The sequence below is a fragment of the Heteronotia binoei genome, chromosome 16 (genome assembly GCF_032191835.1).
Source record: "Heteronotia binoei isolate CCM8104 ecotype False Entrance Well chromosome 16, APGP_CSIRO_Hbin_v1, whole genome shotgun sequence".
In the NCBI taxonomy this organism is placed as follows: domain Eukaryota; kingdom Metazoa; phylum Chordata; class Lepidosauria; order Squamata; family Gekkonidae; genus Heteronotia; species Heteronotia binoei.
Window position 1 is genome coordinate 23,784,977 of NC_083238.1, and position 21,442 is coordinate 23,806,418.

General features: G+C 45.0%; 1 protein-coding gene across 1 annotated transcript in view; it reads left to right on the top strand.

The window, feature by feature from the left end:
• The window catches only part of PSMD14 (proteasome 26S subunit, non-ATPase 14), an 87,388-nt gene that overhangs the window by 31,288 nt on the left and 34,658 nt on the right, over positions 1-21,442 (top strand). Inside the window, exons 5-7 of the mRNA XM_060257359.1 lie at positions 3,324-3,443; positions 6,360-6,430; positions 7,574-7,724. Of these exons, the coding sequence (XP_060113342.1) occupies positions 3,324-3,443; positions 6,360-6,430; positions 7,574-7,724 (342 nt within the window). The remainder of the gene's footprint in view (positions 1-3,323; positions 3,444-6,359; positions 6,431-7,573; positions 7,725-21,442) is intronic.

The following is a 21,442-nucleotide window of genomic DNA, read 5'->3' on the forward strand; positions in this document are numbered from 1 at the left end:
CATCTGATCTCTTCAATCTGCTCGGCTCTTAATGCAAGACACAGATCAAACTTACTCACTTATCAGTCTTCCTGGGCTAAACTCTGTAGTCATGAAATCAGTATGGAACAGTGGGAGGAGATATGGTCTTCTCCTCCATTCAAATCTAATGCGGTGGAAATAAAAATACAGTCATTCAGATTACTTTCACTATGGTACCTGACTCCAAAGAAGCTAACACATCTAATACTATCAGTGAAATCTCTCTGTTGGAAGAAATGTGGTCAACAAGGTGATTTATTTGCATTGCTGGGCTTTTTGCCCCCCAGGCACGTGGCTTCTGGGAAAAAATGAACATATGAAGCTGCCTTATACTGAATCAGACCCTTGGTCCATCAAAGTCAGTATTGTCTTCTCAGACTGGCAGTGGCTCTCCAGGGTCTCAAGCGGTGGTTTTTCACACCTATTTGCCTGGACCCTTTTTAGTTGGAGATGCCGGGGATTGAACCTGGGACCTTCTGCTTACCAAGCAGATGCTCTACCACTGAGCCACCGTCCCTCCCCCATCTTAGAGTGCATTCAACAAATCACTGATCTACATATTGTATTTACTCCTGACCACCTATTTTTGAATGGAGGCATTGATCCAGATTGTCCACCTCATAAAAAAAAAGAAACTTGCTCTTCTCTCAGCAGCTAGAGCAGCCACACGCTGGAAATCAGAGAAATCACCTGACTAACCTCTGGCATAAAAAGTTATGGAGTACTTACATCATGGCTAAGATCTCTGATAATAGCAATCAACTTGGATGTCCTTTCTTATCATCTACTTTCTCTGCTATCTGCTTTCCTATTTTAGAATATCTCACTTCACATGAATCTATTCCTAATATAATTAACGATCTTTCTTTATGGGAGAATTTTATCTCATCTCTGCTGTTAGCACTTTCAATATTACTTCCTTTAGTTTGTAGTTAATAAGTTTAAATATATGCTATATGTACATTTTCATATGAAGGTTAAAACTGTATAATCAGCTTTAATGAGTAAATTATTTCGTTTATTATGTCATATGTTTGGTGCATGGCCGTACTACATAATATGTATGACCTTTGTATCTGATGATTTAAATGCAATAAAACATATTTGAAAGAAAGAACCAGTGTATGTGCAGAGTGACCAAAGAAGGTGCCCTCAATGGAGGAAAAAAGTTAAGCATTTAAAGGAAGGCATTGGGTTTTGCTGGGCATTCTTACATTGCTGCACTGGTACTGCTCAGCACTCTGTACGTGCAGCGCCTATGCTAGGCTTAGAGCCTCCTGTTGCTTGGATTTGTTGAGCTGGCATTGCCACAGTGGCATTGGTTCTGCAGAAATGCCCCCCATTCAGTTTCTGCTGTACAGACTCTCTGCTTTGACATCAGTCCCTGGTTTTTTCCCCCTTTCTGGAAATAATAGAGGATGGGGACGCCTTCTTTGAGGGTCCATAGAGTTGGACCCACTGAACCAATCTATTTGAAACTTGGAGAGTCTTTTTGAGTAGAGATACCGGAAGCTACACTGAAAATTTTGTTCCTCTACCTCAAAAAACAGCTCCTAGACCCCCACATACCCCCAGATAGATTCCTCATTGTAGCCTATTGGGGTCATTGACTATAATGTTCCTCATTGGCTGTAATGGAGCCGTAGGCATTTAAAGTTGTCATGGCAATCCCAGGCAATTTCAGCGTAGCTTCCTTTTAAATGAATTTGTGAAGCTGCAGCTTCTCTCAGAACGGTGTTTAAAGGGAGTGCAGTCTCTTTAAACACTGTTTAACTGTGGCTATCTTGTTTTCCCGTATAATCCCGAAATTTCTTTTTATTGGCTATGTTCAGTAGCCAAAAATACATCACTTGGAATATCAGGCTGAAAGAATAGCCAATAATAATAATAATAATTTTTAATTTATATCCCGTCCTCCCCACCGAAGCAGGCTCAGGGCGGCTCACATAAGATAAATACAGCATTACAGTAGAAAAATAATAAAACAAATAAAATATCCCAATTTACAATTATTACTCAGTTAAGCATTAAAACATCCATAAAACAAAATTTAAAACCACATTAATTTGGTGCCACGAATATAACATAGCTTTGCATAGTGATGGTATAATAATTCCACATTAAAAAGCCAGCTGGAAGAGGATGGTCTTACAGGCCTGGCGGAACTGGTTAAGGTCCTGCAAGGCCCGCACCTCTTCCGGTAGCTGGTTCCACCAGCAGGGAGCTGTAGCCGAGAAGGCCCTCTCTCTTGTTGTTTTCAATTTGACCTCCTTTGGCCCAGGGATTGTCAGCAGGTTTTGCGAGCTAGATCGAAGCACTCCCTGGGGAACATATGGGGAAAGACGGTCCCTAAGGTAGACAGGTCCTCGGCCATATAGGGCTTTAAAGGTAGTAAGCAGCACCTTGTAACGAATCTGGTACACAATTGGCAGCCAGTGCAGTTCCTGCAGCCTAGGCTGTAAGTGCTCCCACTTAGCGCCTGGCCGCTGTGTTCTGCACTAGCTGCAGTTTCCGGGTTCGGCACAGGGGCAGCCCCATGTAGAGGGCATTACAATAGTCTAACCTCGAGGTGACCATTGCATGGATCACTGTTGCCAGGTCATCGCGCTCCAGGAAGGGAGCCAACTGCCTCGCCCGTCTCAGATGAAAAAAGGCGGATTTAGCAGTGGCTGCTATCTGGGCCTCCATTGACAAGGAAGGCTCCAGTTGCACCCCCAGGCTCTTGACCCTGCGCACTGTTCTCAGTGGCGCACCATCAAAGACCAGTAGAGGAATTTCTCTTCCTAGACCGCCACGGCCCAGGCACAGAACCTCTGTCTTCGCTGGATTCAGCTTCAACCCACTCAGAGTTGAATGCACACCCCTAGTCTTGTCTGTTCAGGCTGTTACATAATGTTGCTGTGAAATATTTATTCAAAAAAATTAGGCCAAACTATTTTGAATCATACTGCCCACCCCCGTTTTTTTCTGGGATTGCCTGACTTCTCAGACCTGAACAACTCTCCGTGTAATTTGACATATTCCTGTTTTTCTTTTATGTGTATGAATGTGTGCGTGTGTTCATCATTTTGAGTCTCTCTCTTTGTTATCTTGGTGTCTACAAGGTGTAGTGGAATATCATTAGTAAGTTTGCAAGACTTGGGGAAGTTAGTTCTAGTCGCCCCTCCATTAAATACCACTTGTATGTTATAGCATCAACATTGTGAATGTATAATTTTTTAAAAACTAGGAAATTAACCATGTGTCACTGGCATAAAATACCATGGAATCAGTTATCAATAGAATGTTTATCTTCTTTCCAGATGTTGAAGCATGGTCGTGCTGGTGTCCCCATGGAAGTTATGGGTCTGATGCTTGGAGAATTTGTTGATGACTATACTGTCCGAGTGATTGATGTGTTTGCTATGCCACAGTCAGGAACGGTAAGTACTCTTTAGTGAGTAAATGTGTTTTGTCACACTGGGTAACTGTACATCAAGATTTTTCTTCCTCCACATGCGTAATAGTTGCGAAAAAGATATTGATGGCTGGAATGCATATATCCAGGGCTGTAAGAGATGCTGGTGCTCTGTGCTAGCATTTAACAGTTTTAGTTTTAATCCTTTAGCTGATATAGTTGGACATTCTCTAGTGGTGTGGCCCAGGCCGGTTTGCAGCTAGATGTCTTTAGCTGTGTTAAGTTATAATACTTAGGATAACAAAGGCAGCTGCCAACAGCCCAAGAGTTCATTGGGTCAAAATGATACTATATCCCTTGTGGCAACACTTAGACTCTCCCAATTAGAGCCCAGTTTATGTTGCAGTCGTTTCTGTTGTGGAGGGCTAGTCACTAGTAGCAAACTGTCTCAAACACACACCTCACATGGAGAGTAATCAGTTCTGCTTAGGAAAGATTGGGGAACCAGTAGCATTTGGGGATGTAGTTCCAAGTGGTCTGAACTAAATGGCTATCGTCTGTTTAATAAATTATTGGATTACCATTTACTAGGACGGGCACATAAATTTGACTGCAGGTTCTGCTTTACACAACATCCTAGGCAGTCGTTATGCTTGCAAAAGAAGTGATGCTAGCATTAGTTTCATCCACGTATCAAATGCCAATGTTTCTAGGAGGAAGGGAAAATCCTCCTATGCTGGCATTGCTTCTGGGAGCAACCTAGATCATGGTGTGTGTCTGTGTGTGTGTGGCTGCAGTGTTGAAAAACAGTAATCAGACCATGTGTTCTCTCTTTTTTAAAGGTTTGGGCACTGCTCATTGGTCAAATATTGCCAGTTCACTACTTATTTGAGTGCAATTGAGTATTTCGTAAAGTCAAAAATGCCACTGTGTAGGTAACAGCTTACCTTTTTTATTTTACCAGTAGCAATGGCAGAAGTGAGGGCTTCCCGTCCCTTAGTGCTGCAGCAGTTGGGGAGAAATGTGTTAGTTACTTGTTCAGAAAGCAATATCCCTTCTTTCTTCTAAAACAATACTTAAGGTAGCATACAGGTAGCTCAGAGTAAAATACTTATATTATGAAAGCTAAGAAAAATGAAACACTGCAAGCAGCAAAACTGTCATCAGTCATAACATTGCAATAAATAACAGCAAATGGGAAAAGCCAGCAAACACCGATAAAAAGATCAAATCTTACGTTAGGCAAAGTCAATTGATTCCTCCATCTTCAAATGCCCTCCAGGGTGGGAGAACAGAATCTTTATGCATTTCCGCTTGGCATTCCTTTCTGAGAGCTCCTTTTTGAGAGGTGTCTGGGGACTCCAGCTGATGAAGCTCAGCAAAATGTTTCCCACTGCCCCACCCGCTGTAATCACCGGCATCTTGAAACAGGAGCAAAAGCGGCCGCTCTTGGTAAAATCAGGTGGGCAGCCATGTTGATCTGAAGCGACAGAACAAAGTTTGAATCCAGTGGGACCTTAAAGACTAACGAAGTTTAATCCTGTGTATAAGCTTATACCCAGAATTAAACTTTGTTGGTCTTTAAGGTCCCACTGGACTCAAATTTTACTCTTGGTGAAAGCCACTGATCTGGACCACCAGCCGCTACTCTGCCTGGCTTTTTGCAGAAAACATGGATTAAACCTTCCACATTATATTCTGTAAAGCTCCCGTGAGGGGTGGGATTTGGGCCTAAAAAAGCATTTGCCTGTTGCCTCGTTAGGACAACTTCTTTTGAAAATCAATTTCAATTCTTTTGCTTTTTTGTTTTTAATTTCGCTTAAAGTGGTATTTCTTGTCATTGTAGGCCGACGGTGGTATTCCTAGGCAAACGATAACTTTTAGATTAATCATTAACATTTACACTAATGTAATATTGTCTTGTCATGTTTGAATGTCATTTCATCATTTTACCGCAACAATTTGGTTTTTTTGTAACTCACAAAAAGTATCTCCCTTGTTAGTGATTAAAATATGATTTAATGGTGCTGGACCATTGTTAGCCAATACTTGAACAATATTTTGACTGGTCAATTGACATTTTTGTCCTATCAAATGTCCAACAAAACCCTGTTTTCTGTGTTTTAATGGGCACTGTAGCATCTCAGGGGATTGCAATGTATCATGAACCAAGGAAGCAGTTCATGTAAACTGAGAGCCAGTTTGTTGTAGTGGTTAAGTGCGCGGACTCTTATCTGGGAGAACCGGGTTTGATTCCCCACTTCTCCACTTGCACCTGCTGGAATGGCCTTGGGACAGCCATAGCTCTGGCAGAGGTTGTCCTTGAAAGGGCAGCTGCTGTGAGAGCCCTCTCAGCCCCACCCACCTCACAGGGTGTCTGTTGTGGGGGGAGAAGATATAGGAGATTGTAAGCTGCTCTGAGTCTCTGATTCAGAGAAGGGCGGGGTATGAATCTGCAATTCTTCTTCTTCTTCTAAACAAGTGATCCTTTTCTGTCTTACACATATGGCAATGGGTTCTATGCCAGAACAGCGGCTTCTCTGGTCTGTTTTTTCCTGGTGATCAATTCCTCCAGGTTGTGTCTTGCCATCAGCAACAAGGCCGAAGCTTGAGTTGGCAGTTGACATGAGCACTCAGCAAAATAAGTAGAGAATGAGTGACTGAACGCAGAACATGCCGTTTGTCTGCATATTGACAGTGCCCTTGCCCAAACAGAGGCCAACCCCTTTTAAGCTGCAGAAAGCTTTGACTCTCAAACACACCCCCTGAAAATCTTGTTGGTCTCATAGGTGCTACCGGACTCAGATCTAGCTGTTCTGCTGCAAACCAACATGGCTACCCTTTGCAACTTTTTATAAGTAAACGATCTAAAAGTCTTGTTGTAAGCGACGGGCATGTTAGAGCCATCTGTAACTGCCTCTCTTACTGTCCTCACATCTAGGGAGTCAGTGTCGAGGCGGTCGATCCTGTGTTTCAAGCCAAAATGTTGGATATGTTAAAGCAGACTGGAAGGTAAGGACATTCTTAGTTGGCATTTCTGGAATGTAGTAATCTTGCGTTCTCTTGCATGAGGGACGGTGGCTCAGAGCATCTGCTTGGGAAGCAGAAGGTCCCAGGTTCAATCCCCGGCATCTCCAAAAAAGGGTCCAGGCAAATCGGTGTGAAAACCCTGGAGAGCCATTGCCAGTCTGAGAAGACAATACTGACTTTGATGGACCAAGGGTCTGATTCAGTATAAGGCAGCTTCATATGTTCATATTTGTTGGTGTGTAGATCTAAGTTGTCGGTTTGATCCAACGTCGCTAAGAGAATATGCTGCGTAAGCCCAATTATGAGCCTGAGTATTTATGGGAACCCACAACCGGTTGTTCCCAGCAAAGTGCTTTCAGACTGTTGGCACTGTTGCATGCCGCGGTTGGCACTGTTGGCATGCCGTGAAGCAATCTTTCCTGCTTTTGTACTAATTCAGCACAAAGGGGACTTCTGCAACCCGTAACATTTGAATTTTCAGCTCTGGTGCCCCCTGTCCCTCAAAGCAAAGGTTACCTGGTAAAAAGGCATCCAAATATTTAAACAAATTTTGTTACTTCGCTTGTGCGATCTCAACAGTTGTCATCTGCTTGCTCAAATTCTTACACTGTGGCAAAAACTTCAAAATTAATGTTAACAAAAGACTCAACGGCTGAGCCGAACAGTGCAAATTGCTTTTTGACCGAGTCCTAGTTCTACTGCTGGTTTAATTGATATTTAATCTTTCCCTGCCGTTTGTTCCTGTCGTCCATGTCTGAAATGGACTTTTCTGCCGTGAAAAACCAACTTTTGGCGCCAGTGACTTGGAGTAGGTATTTACGGAAGTGCTGAAAGAGTAAAAAAGTGGCTTGGAAGGTGTGGTAACAGGGTGAAGAAACTGGGAGCCTGACCTACCATTGCTAATATGCATCGCTTAATGATAACACTCCTTTGTCACATTTTCATGTTTTCACCATAATCTGGTGAATAGTAATTTAAATGCTTCTGATGGTGCTACTTCTCACCTCTTTTGTTTTTTTCTTCACCTACTGACTGCCGCCTTATTCTGTTGTTGCTTTTTATAGTTTAGGTTGCAAAGTAGTATTGGGAATTTCTTCAATGTGGTTTTTTCCCCCCCTGTTTCAGACCTGAGATGGTGGTTGGCTGGTATCACAGTCACCCTGGCTTTGGCTGTTGGTTGTCTGGCGTGGATATTAATACTCAGCAAAGTTTTGAAGCCTTATCCGAAAGAGCTGTCGCTGTTGTGGTAGATCCCATTCAGAGTGTAAAAGGAAAGGTATGTGTTGCTTACTATTAAGAAATGAAATTGAAAGCCTTGCAGGGGAATCGCTCTAGATTTTCCCATATGGAACAAATTTTGGAAATTGCATTGGGTTGGATTCAAGGGCACCTTTCTGCAAGTGGAAGGTAGAATCTGGTTTCCCACGTGAATTGTTGCCACCGCTGCTCCAGAGTGTGTGCCAGTCTTCAAAAGCAGGGTTTGTTTTTGTTTTTCTAAATGATAAACCAGGGGCTTCTGTAGCAGCAGGAGGAAGAAGGCTGTGTTCTGTTAGTGTAACTCTTTGAATTCAACCCCTGCCTGCTTCATAGCTTCTCTGGATTTTTAAATTAAATGTAGTAAAGGAAATTTAAGATTGGAAAGATAGGTTAACTTGGCAGTAAATCTGGAATAATGGCTGTCTTCCTTCTGTCCTTTGCTGTTGAAGAACAGTCTTATGCTTATGGTTGACACTTTTTTAACTGTAGCTATAATCGTAAACTAGAAAATTCTATTTGAACTCTTGTACAGCTTACTCTTTAGTGAACACTGTTAGGGCCAGGCTCTGTGACTGATAAACAAAAGTCTTTTGTCTTTTGAGTATAGTTCAAGATGGTAAAATCTTATGCTAACAGTTAACATGAAATCCTAGTAAATTGGGCTGGATGCAGTCCTTTCCTACATAGCAAGGACGCTTTTATTTTATAGAGATGGTGCACAACACTTATGTGCTTCAGATGTTTCAAAATAAAAACTTTCCCCCAAAGACTATACAGCCATTCACGTTTAGGGTAAGTTTGCAGATGAATGATTATGTGAAATCATTATGAAAAGAGATTAACTTGCAAAGCATATTGGGTTATAGTTTGTCCTTTGTTGAAATCTCTTTTGTTCTTGTTTGGTTCTTTTTTTTATTTCTTTCTAGCCCCATATGCCATTTTCCTATTTCCTGCCTCATGACAGCAGGGAGCAGCTCTATTATCACCTTCACAGAGCTGTCTGCAAATGTGAGAGGCAATTCGATTTTGCTCAGCCACAGGGAGAGTGGATTAGAAAAACTACAGAACATACAAGAAATTGGCTAGGTGGTTACTGCTTTAAAATACTGCTGAGGTGTTTTGTTTGAGCATGCTCTGCTATTGTATCGTGGAATAGTCGTTCAATTAATAATATGTATGACATTTTTATGATTTTATAAATATTTTAAGGGTTTAAGTCTTGCCGTTCGTGGTTCAGTGGCATTAAAGCAGGTAGCCAGCTCAAACTACTGCTGCCTTTTATGATGTGATAATATTTTAGCTTGAATACGATAAAAAGGATATAAACCCCATTTCATGAAATGAAGTTCTCTTCTCTGCACGCTAGTTAATTTATTTTTAAATGCAAAAGTTAAGAGATTTAAAATATGCGCCTGTGGACATATCCGTGATTTAAATAACATCTCCCTTCCAAAGAAGCATTTTGATAGCTTTCTGGTGCAGAGTCACCACTAGATTTTGTCTTGCTTTGGGGATTTTCCTTATGATTCAGAACACTCTGCCATGATTTTTTTTTCTTTGTGGGGGAGTGCTGTTTTAGAATACTTATGTCTCCATGTGACTTCCTTCCCCCAGCCCATTCCAAGTGTCACCTTCTGTAAAGAATATTAAGAATGTGTTGAAAGAGCTACTTAAGTCTTGTTCACCACAGGTTTAATTGGTGCCTTTTTGAATGAGTGGGAGAGAATCAAGTAGAGTTTCTCAATATTAATCAGTCCTACCCAGCCCTTGGAAGTTTTCAACGTCATAAGGGAAACCGTATGGATCTTCTTCGTGGTCTCTGTGCTTCACACTCATGGGATAGAGCGCCTGCGCCGATCCCCGAATCGGTACCTAAAAAGCCCGGGATTTTTTTCACGCTCGGCACCAACGGGCATGCGCAGGCGTCCCAGTGCGCATGCTCGCCAGCGTGAGGATCCCGCCAGTTCCTTTCTGACCACTGCACTGAGAGTATCTCCTTTCGTGTCCCCGGTTGGTAAAGTAATCTTACGATTGCTTTTTCTTGTTGTATATAGCCCGTTTGTTATTTTCTTAGTGTAGTTAGTTAGTTAGATGTTAGATAGTTAGTGTTATTTAAAAAAAAAATTGTTGGACTTGCCCTTTGGGGCCCAGTTTTCCCCCGTTTTCCCCCTCAGAGACTTTCCTGGGTGGGGTTTTTTTCCTTGGCATCTATGGAAAGACGTTGGGGTTTTTTTAAGAGATGCCGCTCCTGTGGTAAGATTGCCCCCCCCCCCCCGACGGCCATTCCCTCTGTCTTCTTTGTTTGGGCAAGGGACATCATGTGGATTCTTGCTCGCACTGCCTGAGTTTTTCCAAACTCGCAGGAATCGAGCGGCGAGGCTTTCGGCTGCGTTGGTTGAGTTGGCACTTCGCCCTCAAAAGATGGCATCGGGCCCGTCGGTACCGATGGGAGAGGCTGTGGCCCCGACGGTCACATCGGCTGATACATCGCCGAACAGGACCGAGATGCCAGTCGAGCGCGGGCGTTCCACAAAATGACCTTCTGAAGGGTCAGTGGACACCCCAGCTAAGAAGCGTCGGGATGACTCGGGGATCCGATCATCTGCACCGAAGAAGGTGAAATCTAAGGAGAAGCAGAAGAAGAGATCATCCTGCACTCCTTCCCCTTCTCATGACGCATCGACATTGACTGCTCCACCGAGGAAGATCTTGGCATCCTCATATCTTAGCCCTTCGGTGTCGAGAGGCAGTGCTTCGCAGCAGTTGCGTCTATCGGTATCGGAGCAAGAGATTGACCTCACTCAGCATTTCCATTCTTCGGGGTCGAGGCGTCGCAGTGAGAGCGATTCTGTCTCGGAGGTGGAGGTGTCGGCACCGATGGAGCCGTTGGTACCGATGGATCAGGCAAGAGGTTGGAGAGAGCTGGAACTGACCGCTGTAGCTCGCTGCTTTCGCCATGGGAGCAGCGCTAGTGGCCTCCCTATGCCTATCCATACCTGCCGTACCAGTGGTACCCCCCTCGGGAGTTTGCAGACTGGGACCAGCAACCCGAGGCATCCCATATGTCGAGGCTTTCCCAGCATTCTAGGCGGCATCCCTCAGCATCGATGTCCGTCCCGCCCGAAAGACACTGTGTGGTGGTGGAGGAAGTCCAGCCTAGGTCATCTGTGTTGATCCGGTCACCCGTCAGAGAGTCAATGCCGGTGCTCTCAGAACATTCTTTGAAGAGTCTTCATCGTCGGACTCCGAGGTCGGTACCAACGATCCGGACAGGGCTTTGGAACCTTCGCCAGTGTCTCATACCGCTGAGGATCTTCCCATTTCACCATCGGAGGATCTAAAGTTGTATGGGGACCTGGTGAAGAGGATGGCACTCTCCCTCTCTCTCCCGGTGACACAACCGCAACCCGTTGTAGACGACACCGTATTCGACATCATGCAGCGGGATACGTCTACAGCGGTTGCCCTTTTTTGTTACGAAGGTCATCTTACAGGCGGTGGAGCCCTGGGTGAAGCCTGCTTCTACACCTGTGTCATCAAGAAGGTTGGACCACATGTACCGTGTCCAAGAGGCCGGTGCGGAATTTCTCTTCATGCATCCAAAGCCCAATTCGGTGGTCGTATCCTCCTCGTCAAAGGCCTGCAAGACGCACTCCTCTCCACCAGACAAGGAGGGAAAGAAGCTGGACAATGTCAGGAAGAAGTTTTAGTCTGCTGGGGTGCTGGGAGAAAAGGTATCTAACTATGCTGCGTGCATGGCTAGATACCAATACTCAGTGTGGGAACAACTTACCCCCCTCTTGTCTTCCGTGAGTGAGGAGAAGAGGTCTGCTGCAAAGAAGTTGCAGAAGGAAGGCTTTACCATAGCCAAACAACAACTGGCTGCAGCAAAGCATATGGTGGACGTCTCAGCAGGAACCATCACTTCTGCTGTCTGCCTCCGCCGCCACTCCTGGCTCATGTCAACGGCCCTCCAGCAAGACACCAGGGCCTTCGTTGAAGATCTGCCCTTCAAGGGCGAAGGCCTCTTCAGCTCGACCATCGACAATGCTCTTCAGGAAATGTATAAGAGCATAAAGACCTCCAGGAACCTGGGTGTCCCGGCATCTTCCAGAGCTGCTAAACCAAAACAGTGGCACAAACCCTGGGCCAAGAAACAATATCAAAAGTTTTCCCCGGAACAGCAATGGAGACCTCGCTCTGCCCAACCTGAGAGTAGGTCCCCATACAGGGGGAACAATCGAAACTGCTACGCTTCTGCACAGACCACCGGCAAGTCCAAGGTCGTCTGCCCTCAAAAGCAGGGCCTTTGACTTTCTGGTAGCACGCGTCACTGTCCCCACTTCTTTGTCTATCTGCCTCCGCCCATTCCTGTCGGCCTGGGAGTCCATCTCTATGGACAGGTGGGTGCTTTCCATCATCGCGGAAGGCTACAAAATAGATTTTGCTCAGATTCCGAACCAATCTGTGGCAATCACCACACCCCCTTCCCCACCTCTGCTGGCGGAGGTGAGCAACCTCCTACAGAAACACGCCATAGATTGGGTCCCGGTGGATGGGAGGTTTCTACTCTCATTACTTCCTGGTTCCCAAGCAGGATGGGAGTTTGAGACCAATCATGGACCTTCGGAATCTGAACAAGTTTTTTCTGTACCAGAATGTCAGAATGTCCACTCTGCAAACGATTCTGCCCCTCATCAACCAAGGGGGACTGGATGGCAACGCTGGACCTCAAGGATGCCTACTTCCACGTCAGCATCCATCCTGCGTTCAGACATTTCCTTCGGTTTACAGTAGGTTCTCAACATTTCCAGTTCAAGGCCCTTCCGTTCGGCCTGTCCACTGCACCTCGGGTGTTCACGAAGATGATGAGCGTTGTGGCTGCCCACCTCCGGCTTCAAGGGATAGTCATCTTTCCATACATTGACGATTGGCTCCTTGTGGCGGAGTTGAAGGAAAATTTGTCAACCCATATTGCCACCACTCTTCGTCTTCTACACACCTTGGGTCTGCAGGTTAATTTGGAGAAATCACACCTTACTCCATCACGGACAGTTCAGTTCATAGAGGCTTTGCTCGATACGAACCTTCGTCGCGCTTTCCTGCCTCAGCAGAGAGTGATGGACATTATCAACCTTGTCAAACTTTTGCAGAGTCGAAAGTGGGGCACGGCGTAGCAGCTGCAGCGGATGCTGGGGCTGATGGCGGCGACTACAAGCGTGCTGATCTTTGCGAAGCTGAAGATGAGAGGCCTACAACTTTGGTTTCTTCATCAGTTTTGACCATTAAGGGACTCACCTCGAAAGAGGTTTGTAATTCCACCTGTGACACTTCAAACACTGCAGTGGTGGAAATCAAAGGACAACATTTGTCAGGGAGCTCCCTTCCACCTGCCTGTACCAACAGTGACGATCACAACAGATGCGTCTTTATGGGGTTGGGGGGCCCACATGGACGCTCTGTGTGTGGGGGGCCATTGGCCTTTGGAATTGACTCATTGCCATATAAATTACCTGGAACTGCTGGCAGTTCATTTTGCTTTTCGATCCTTCCGCCCCATGATGGCGGGGAAGGTTGTTGCTCTGCTTATGGACAATACCACTGCCCTGTGTTACATCAACAGACAGGGAGGGACAGTTTCTCGACGATTCTGTGCGCTGGCACTGGAACTGTGGTTGGAGTGCCTGGACCACGACATCTTTGTGAAGGCTGCGCTTCTCCCAGGGGTGCTCATTCTGCAAGCAGACTCCCTCAGCAGGGGTGCGGCTTCCCTGCACGAGTGGGAGATACAGTGGCGCTTCCTTCAACCTGTGTTTCAGCTCTGGGGGTATCCTCAGGTGGACGTCTTTGCCACAGCCAAGAACCGGAAGTGTCCTCTGTTCTGCTCCACAGGGGGCTCGGATCCAGAGTCATTGGGAGACGGTCTGCTGTTCCCGTGGGAAGGTCGGTTCCTATATCTGTTCCCACCTCTGCCACTATTGACAAGGGTGGTCAACAAGATCACAAGAGAGAGACCATGCTGCATCCTGGTGATTCCGTGGTGGCCTCGGCAGAACGGGTTCCCGATCTTGCTCCAACTGGCAGGGGGGGTCTTCTACCAGTTTCCGGTGGAGCCAGATCTTCTGTCAGCTCAGGATGGTCACGTATTCCATCTCAACGTGCCCCACCTGAAGCTGACAGCGTGGTTCATCAACCCTGTGAGTTCTCCAGCAGAGTCCAACACTTTTTCCTGAATAGCAGGAAGCTGTCTACCATCGCTTCTTATTATAGGAAGTGGCGAAAGTTTCTTCAGTTTTTAGTTGATCCTACAGTTTCGCCCCAGAGGGTGGGACTGCCGGTTATTTTTGAGTTTTTGTTAATTTCTGGTGGATGCTGGCCTTGTTTTTTCCTCCATTAAAGTTTATCTGGCGGCAATATCTGCGTTCCATGAACCAGTGGAGGGGCATTCAGTTTTTGCACACCCTCATTCTAAGAGATTTTTGAAGGGTTTGCTTAGGCTTCATCCTCCTTCGAGATCAACCCCACAGTTGTGGGATTTGACTCTAGTGTTGGACAGGCTGACTCTGCATCCTTTTGAGCCAATGGCCACATGCTCGTTACAGTTCCTATCTTGGAAGACTGCTTTTTTAGTAGCCATCACATCAGCACGCCGTGCAGGGGAGCTTATGGCTATGCGTTGTGACTACCTATATTTAGCTTTTCAGGAGTCTGGAGTGTACTTAGCTCCTGATATTTCCTTTCTCCCCAAGGTGGTTTCTCAGTTCCACCTTAACTTAGAAGTTTGGTTGCCCACGTTTTATCCTACACCTTCCTTGGATGAGGAACGTAGGTTGCATGCTTTAGATGTTAAGCGTGTTTTATTGTTTTATTTGAGTCGCTCCAGGAGTTTTCGTAAGGACCAGCATCTTTTTGTTTCTTATGCTGCTCCTAAGTTAGGTTCCAGAATCTCATCTCAGCGGCTTTCAAAATGGCTCACTGAGACTATTAAAGTGTGTTATTTGTTGGCCAAGAAGCCGTTACCTGGACCTATTCGCGGACACTCTACAAGAGCGATGGCGACGTCGGTGGCATTCCTAAAAGGCGTTTCCCTGACGGACGTTTGCAAGGCTGCCACCTGGTCCTCTCCGAATGCCTTTATGAAGCACTATGCGCTGGACGTGCATGCTCAACAGAGGACTCATCTGGGAGTTGTGGTGCTGCAAGCTGTTTCTTCTGGTTGACCGTCTTCCCGCCTCTAGGTATGTCTTGTTTGCTAATCTCCCATGAGTGTGAAGCACAGAGACCACGAAGAAGATAGACAGGTTGCTTACCTGTAACTGTAGATCTTCAAATGGTCATCTGTGCATTCACACTACCCACCCTCCTTCCCCACTGCTGACGGTCTCCCTCTAGTAGGGGCTTCCAGCGGTCAGGAAGGAACTGGCGGGATCCTCACACTGGCACCTGTGAGCATGCGCACTGGGACGCCTGCGCATGCCTGTTGGTGCCGAGCGCGAAAAAAATCCCGGGCTTTTTAGGTACCGATTCGGGGATTGGCGCAGGCGCTCTATCTCATGAGTGTGAATGCACAGATGACCACTCAAAGATCTACAGTTACAGGTAAGCAACCTGTCTTTCAGAAGTGTCTTTCCCCTTCTACCAGTGCATCTAGACTTGTGTCTGGCTCTGTTTGCAGCCATTTCATGTAATTCACTGTCTCTTCATCATAGATACGGACAATATGGCCTTATGTCTGGTTAGATCCTGGGAGATGCAGCTCTTTTTGCATTTGCAGTGGGGTAGGAGGTGGTATGGATTTGAAGGTTGAAGGTGTGGTTTTGCATCTAAGCAAAACAAAACAAAAACCATAGCGAGAGAAGCTTACATAGGCCACTAGAACTTTGGATCATCACTTGTGACTGAAGGGCATGTAGTGTAGTAGTGTGTTGTTACCAATTTGTATACTTCTGGTTTTTTAGTCATTGTGTAGCTATGACATTTTGAAGCATGTTTGTATAAACCTTTTACAAAGCATTGTGCAGAGACCATGGAGGAATAGACTATCATTGGCTACTCGTGACAGATATATACTCTCTCCAGTACCAGAGGCAGTATGCCTCTTTATAACAGTTCCTGGGGAGCATGGGCAGGAGGGTGCTGTTGCAGTCATCCTACTCGTTGGCTTCTTAAGGGCAGCTGGTAGGCCACTGTGTGAACAGAATGCTGGGCTAGATGGGCGTTTGGTCTGATCCAGCATGGGTCCAGATCAGCACTGGGGCATGGAGAAAATAACACTGTGTGGTTTATCTCTGTATTATCACAAAGTACTGTAAGGAATGAGTTGCATTAGAGTGGAGAGCAGCTGATAAGTGAACTATTGCCCATGAATGCATTGCCTTGTTGGGCACTAAGATGCTGATGCAATATTAAGTAGCTTCCACAATTGACTTTACTTCTACCTAACCCTCCTGTTTTAGAAAAAAAAACAAAGTCCAGTTGATTATCACATCCAGATCTGTGCCTTTAGTTGAAATGAGACTCATTTGACTCTGGCTCAAGTGAGGTTCTGTTTTAAAATCTCAGTTGTGTGTGAGGGGCCTATAGCAGAGAGAAGCAGCTGTAGTGTGCAAGCTGGCACACCAGACAATTTCACCTGGAACAGTGGCTCCCTTGCTATATTTCAAAAGCAGGACTGTAGTTGGGCCAAACAGAGCACATCTCCAGACCTTTGCGCCTGGCGCAACAATGTCATCAACTGGCTGTCCTGCCTCTGCATCTGGTAAGCATTAGCAGCCCTGCTCCAGCAGTTGCTACTTGGTAGGTTCAAACTGTGAGGAAGATACTGGAGGTTGCCATTTGCACTTGCGGTACTCTGACCTCTCACCATCTCGCTGGGTAAAAAGTCAGCGTCCTATGCGTCAGATGGGGATCAACCTTCTTTCACATGTTTCTTACCTTGAGAATAGGCAATACAATACATTCTTTGTGGAGCTGCCCTTTTGAAGGCACGCCAGAACTAGACATGGGCACGAACCAATCCTTGAATCACGATTTGTGCACGAATCAGGCTGATTTGTGGTTCATTCTGAACCAGTTCAGACCTTGGTGCTTCATTTGGTTCATTTTTGCCGTTTGTTTTCCCAGGCAGCCTTGTTCTGATTCAGTCAATTCCTAGGCAACGCTGTGGGTGGACTTCTGGGAACCCTAGAAACACCCATAGCACCTGTCCATAACTTGATTGGCAGCTCTGGGAGCAAAGCATGGAGTTCCCATTCTGCAGCATGAAAAGAGAAGAGTTAGTTGTCAATAGAGCTGAAGCTGAGCTTTCCTGGGGGCACCTGTTTTGGGGGGCTATATCTCAGACATTCCAAATCCAATCTTTGCCAAACTTGGAGGGCGAGTGGAGGAGAGCCTGCTGAAGAGTTTTACACCTCCCGAACCAAACGAATCATGAACCAATTCAGAAATCAAACAAATCATGAAATTCCCCAGTTCATGCCCATGCCTAGTCAGAACCTTCAGCCAGTGCAGATACAGCAGCTATTGTCACTTTACGCCTATCCTCCAAAATTTGCACTGGTTCCTTGGTATCTGCTGGCACAATTAAGTGCTTTGTTGTATCTAGGTACGAACAGCTTAGGTCTGAAGAGCCATAGAGACATGATATCTGTTTCACATTCTATCCTTACAATAGCATATGGAGAGACCTTGCCAATGGCTGCTCCTTTGTTGTAGAACTGTCTTTCCCTAGAGATTTGCCACTGTCTAATGGTGGGGCGAAGGTGGCCATTGTAGAGGCAAGACAGCTAATGTAATATTGCTGCAATCATTTGCTTACTTTATTTCTATCCTTCCTTTCTCTCCAATGCGCTAACAAACAGCATTCTCCTTCCTTCTATTTTATCCTCACTGCAACCCTATGAGGTATGTTAGGCTGAGCGGTTGTGCCTGGCCCAAGGTCACCCAATGAGCTTTCGTAGCAGAGTGGGGAATTGAATCTAAATTGAGTAAATCAGTAATAATTCGCCATGCTGGGAATTATTAGGAAGGGAATTGAAAACAAATCAGCCAGTATCATAATGCCCGTGTATAATCGATGGTGCGGCCTCATTTGGAGTACTGTGTGTAGTTCTGGTCACCGCACCTCAAAAAGGATATTATAGCATTGGAGAAAATCCAGAAAAGGGCAACTAGAATGATTAAAGGTTTGGAACACTTTCCCTATGAAGAAAGGTTGAAACGCTTGGGGCTCTTTAGCTTGGAGAAACGTCACCTGCGGGGTGACATGATAGAGGTTTACAAGGTAGTGCATGGGATGGAGAAAGTAGAGAAAGAAGTACTTTTCTCCCTTTCTCACAATACAAGAACTCGTGGGCATTCGATGAAATTGCTGAGCAGACAGGTTAAAATGGATAAAAGGAAGTACTTCTTCACCCAAAGGGTGATTAACATGTGGAATTCACTGCCACAGGAGGTGGTGGCAGCTACAAGCATAGCCAGCTTCAAGAGGGGATTGGATAAAAATATGGAACAGAGGTCCATCAGTGGCTATTAGCCACAGTGTGTGTGTGTGTGTGTATATATATAATATTTTTTTTTTGGCCACTGTGTGCCACAGAGTGTTGGACAGGATGGGCCATTGGCCTGATCCAACATGGCTCCTCTTATGTGGCACAGAGTGTTGGACTGGATGGGCCATTGGCCTGATCCAACATAGCTCCTCTTATGTTCTTATGTGACACAGAGTGTTGGACTGGATGGACCACTGGCCTGATCCAACATGGCTCCTCTTATGTGACACAGAGTGTTGGACTGGATGGGCCATTGGCCTGATCCAACATGGCTCCTCTTATGTTCTTATGTGACATAGAGTGTTGGACTGGATGGACCACTGGCCTGATCCAACATGGCTCCTCTTATGTGACACAGAGTGTTGGACTGGATGGGCCATTGGCCTGATCCAACATGGCTCCTCTTATGTTCTTATGTGACATAGAGTGTTGGACTGGATGGGCCATTGGCCTGATCCAAAATGGCTCCTCTTATGTTCTTATGTGACACAAAGTGTTGGACTGGATGGGCCATTGGCCTGATCCAACATGGCTCCTCTTATGTTCTTATGTGACACAGAGTGTTGGGCTGGATGGGCCATTGGCCTGATCCAGCATGGCTCCTCTTATGTTCTTATGTGACACAGAGTGTTGGGCTGGATGGGCCATTGGCCAACATGGCTTTTCTTATGTTCTTATGTTCTAACAGTTCTTAAATACTACTTTTTAAATAGTTTTATAGGGAAGCCTTGTCTCATTGTTGATACTTTCAACAGAACATGGCTTAATTCAGTGCTGCTCAGTAGATCAAGCTGTTCTGGGGTGTTGGGTGGGTGCAGCCGTGGGACAAGCAAGTATGTGTTCCATAGGGCCCATATTCACAGTTGGAATGTGCATAAGGATAGAAGAGCTTGCTGGGTCAGACCACTGGTATAGTTCCACACAGCAGCCAACCAGTTGCCCTGGAGGGCCAAACAAGTAGGCTGTAAAGCTGGGGGCCTTCTTCTGATGCTGTCTTCTAGCACTAGTATTAAAAAGTGTGGTGCCCATGCGTGGCTAATAGCCATTGGTGGATCTCTCCTTCATTAATCTGTTCACCATCCTTTTAAAGTCATTTATGTTCATAGCCATCATTCCTATGTACACTGGCAATGAATTCCACAGTTTAATTACTCACTAAGTAAATAAGTCCAAATAGACAGCCGTGTTGGTCTGAAGTAGTAGAACAAAATAGGAGTCAATTGCACCTTTTTAGACCAACTTAGTTTTATTCAGAACGTAGGCTTTCATGTGCATGCACACTTCTTCAGACAAGGAATGAGGTACAGTAAGCAGAACCGCATATAGCTGGTGGGGTTTGGAATGCCAAGTGGCACAAAGTTAAAAACCAATAGCAGAATAGTAAAATTAACAAATTCAGAAAACCTTTGATCTTTCAAAAGGTTACCTTATACCGGAAACCTACTGATGGACAAACATACCTGTATGCCTCCAGCTGCCATTCCAAACCTACCAAACGATCCATTGTATACAGCCAGGCTCTACGCTACAGCTGCATTTGCTCCAGTCCTGCTGACAGAGATTCTCACCTGAGGGATCTACAACAAACCTTTTTGGAACTAAAGTACCCAGCTGACGAAATCGGGAAACAGATTAACAAAGCCAGAATGATACCCAGAGAAAACCTGTTACAAGACAAACCCAAAAAAGACAATAACAGAACACCACTAGTGGTCACACACAACTCTCAACTGAAAACAGTTCAACATATCATCAACAACTTACAACCTCTATTGAATAATGACAGCTCTCTTTCAAAAGTACTGGGGGGCAAACCTTTTCTTGCACACAGACAGCCCCCTAATCTCAAACAACTCCTCGCCCACAACAATACAACATCCCATCTGAGCATGGACATTGGTACCAGAGTTTGCAATAAACCCAAGTGCCAACTTTGCTGCCACATACACCCTGACAACACAATCACTGGATCTTACAGCATTAACTACACCATCTCAGGCTCATTCACTTGCTCATCTTCCAACATTATATATGCCATTAATTGCCAACAGTGTCCTTCAGTTCTCCACATAGGGCAAACCCTCTGCCGAAGGATAAATGGACACAAATCTGACATCAGGAATTATAGAACTGAGAAACCTGTGAGGGAACACTTTAACCTTCCAAAGCATTCAATGGGTGACCTCAAAGTAGCTGTTTTACTGCAAAGGAACTTCAAAAACAGAATGGAGAAAGAAATTGCTGAATTACAGATTATTATGAAATTTGGAACAAACACCTCCCCAGGACTGAATAGAGATATTGGTTTTTTATCTCATTACATATGCTAAACCCACTCTCAGAACTTCATGAACAGAATGGAGAGGGGAACTGCTGAATTACAAACTATTATGAAACTTGGAACAAACACCTCCCCAGGACTGAACAGAGATGTTTTGTTTTTTTATCTCATTACATATGCTAAACCCACTTTCACCAAGTAGGGCGATATATCCACAGTATTCCAATGTATTTCTCTTTTAGGATAGTGTATAAGAATAATGCTTTTGTATTGACATACTCAAACTAGGGATATTGGCTGTTTATCTCATTACATATATTAAAGCCATCTTCTACTATATTTTAATGTATTTTTTCCTAATGACAAACTAGAATGATGTATATATTTGTTACATGTTAAAAGGTAAATTAGTTGGACAGGAAAAACTTCTGGGAAAGAAATGCCTTCTTTTTGACCCAGGTTTATTAGCAATAGAATAATTAACAGGCATTCTCACATTCTGACATGTTCCTGTTTTATGGTTTCCCACGCTAATTCAACCCAGGTCATAGGTTTTCTGAATTTGTTAATTTTACTATTCTGCTATTGGTTTTTAACGTTGTACCACTTGGCATTCCAAACTTCACCAGCTATATGTGGTATTGCTTACTATACCTCATTCCTCGTCTGAAGAAGTGTGCATGCACACAAAAGCTTACATTCTGAATAAAACTAAGTTGGTCTTAAAGGTGCAATTGACCCCTATTTTGTTCTAAGGAAATAAGTATTTCCTTCTCTATGTCCCTGAACCTTTTCCCCATCAATTTTGCTGGGTGCTCCTGTGTTCTAGTGCTATGGGAGCTATAAATATTTATCTCATCTCCCCTTAGCTAAACTCTCAGAAGTCTTTCAAACACAGTCTCAGCC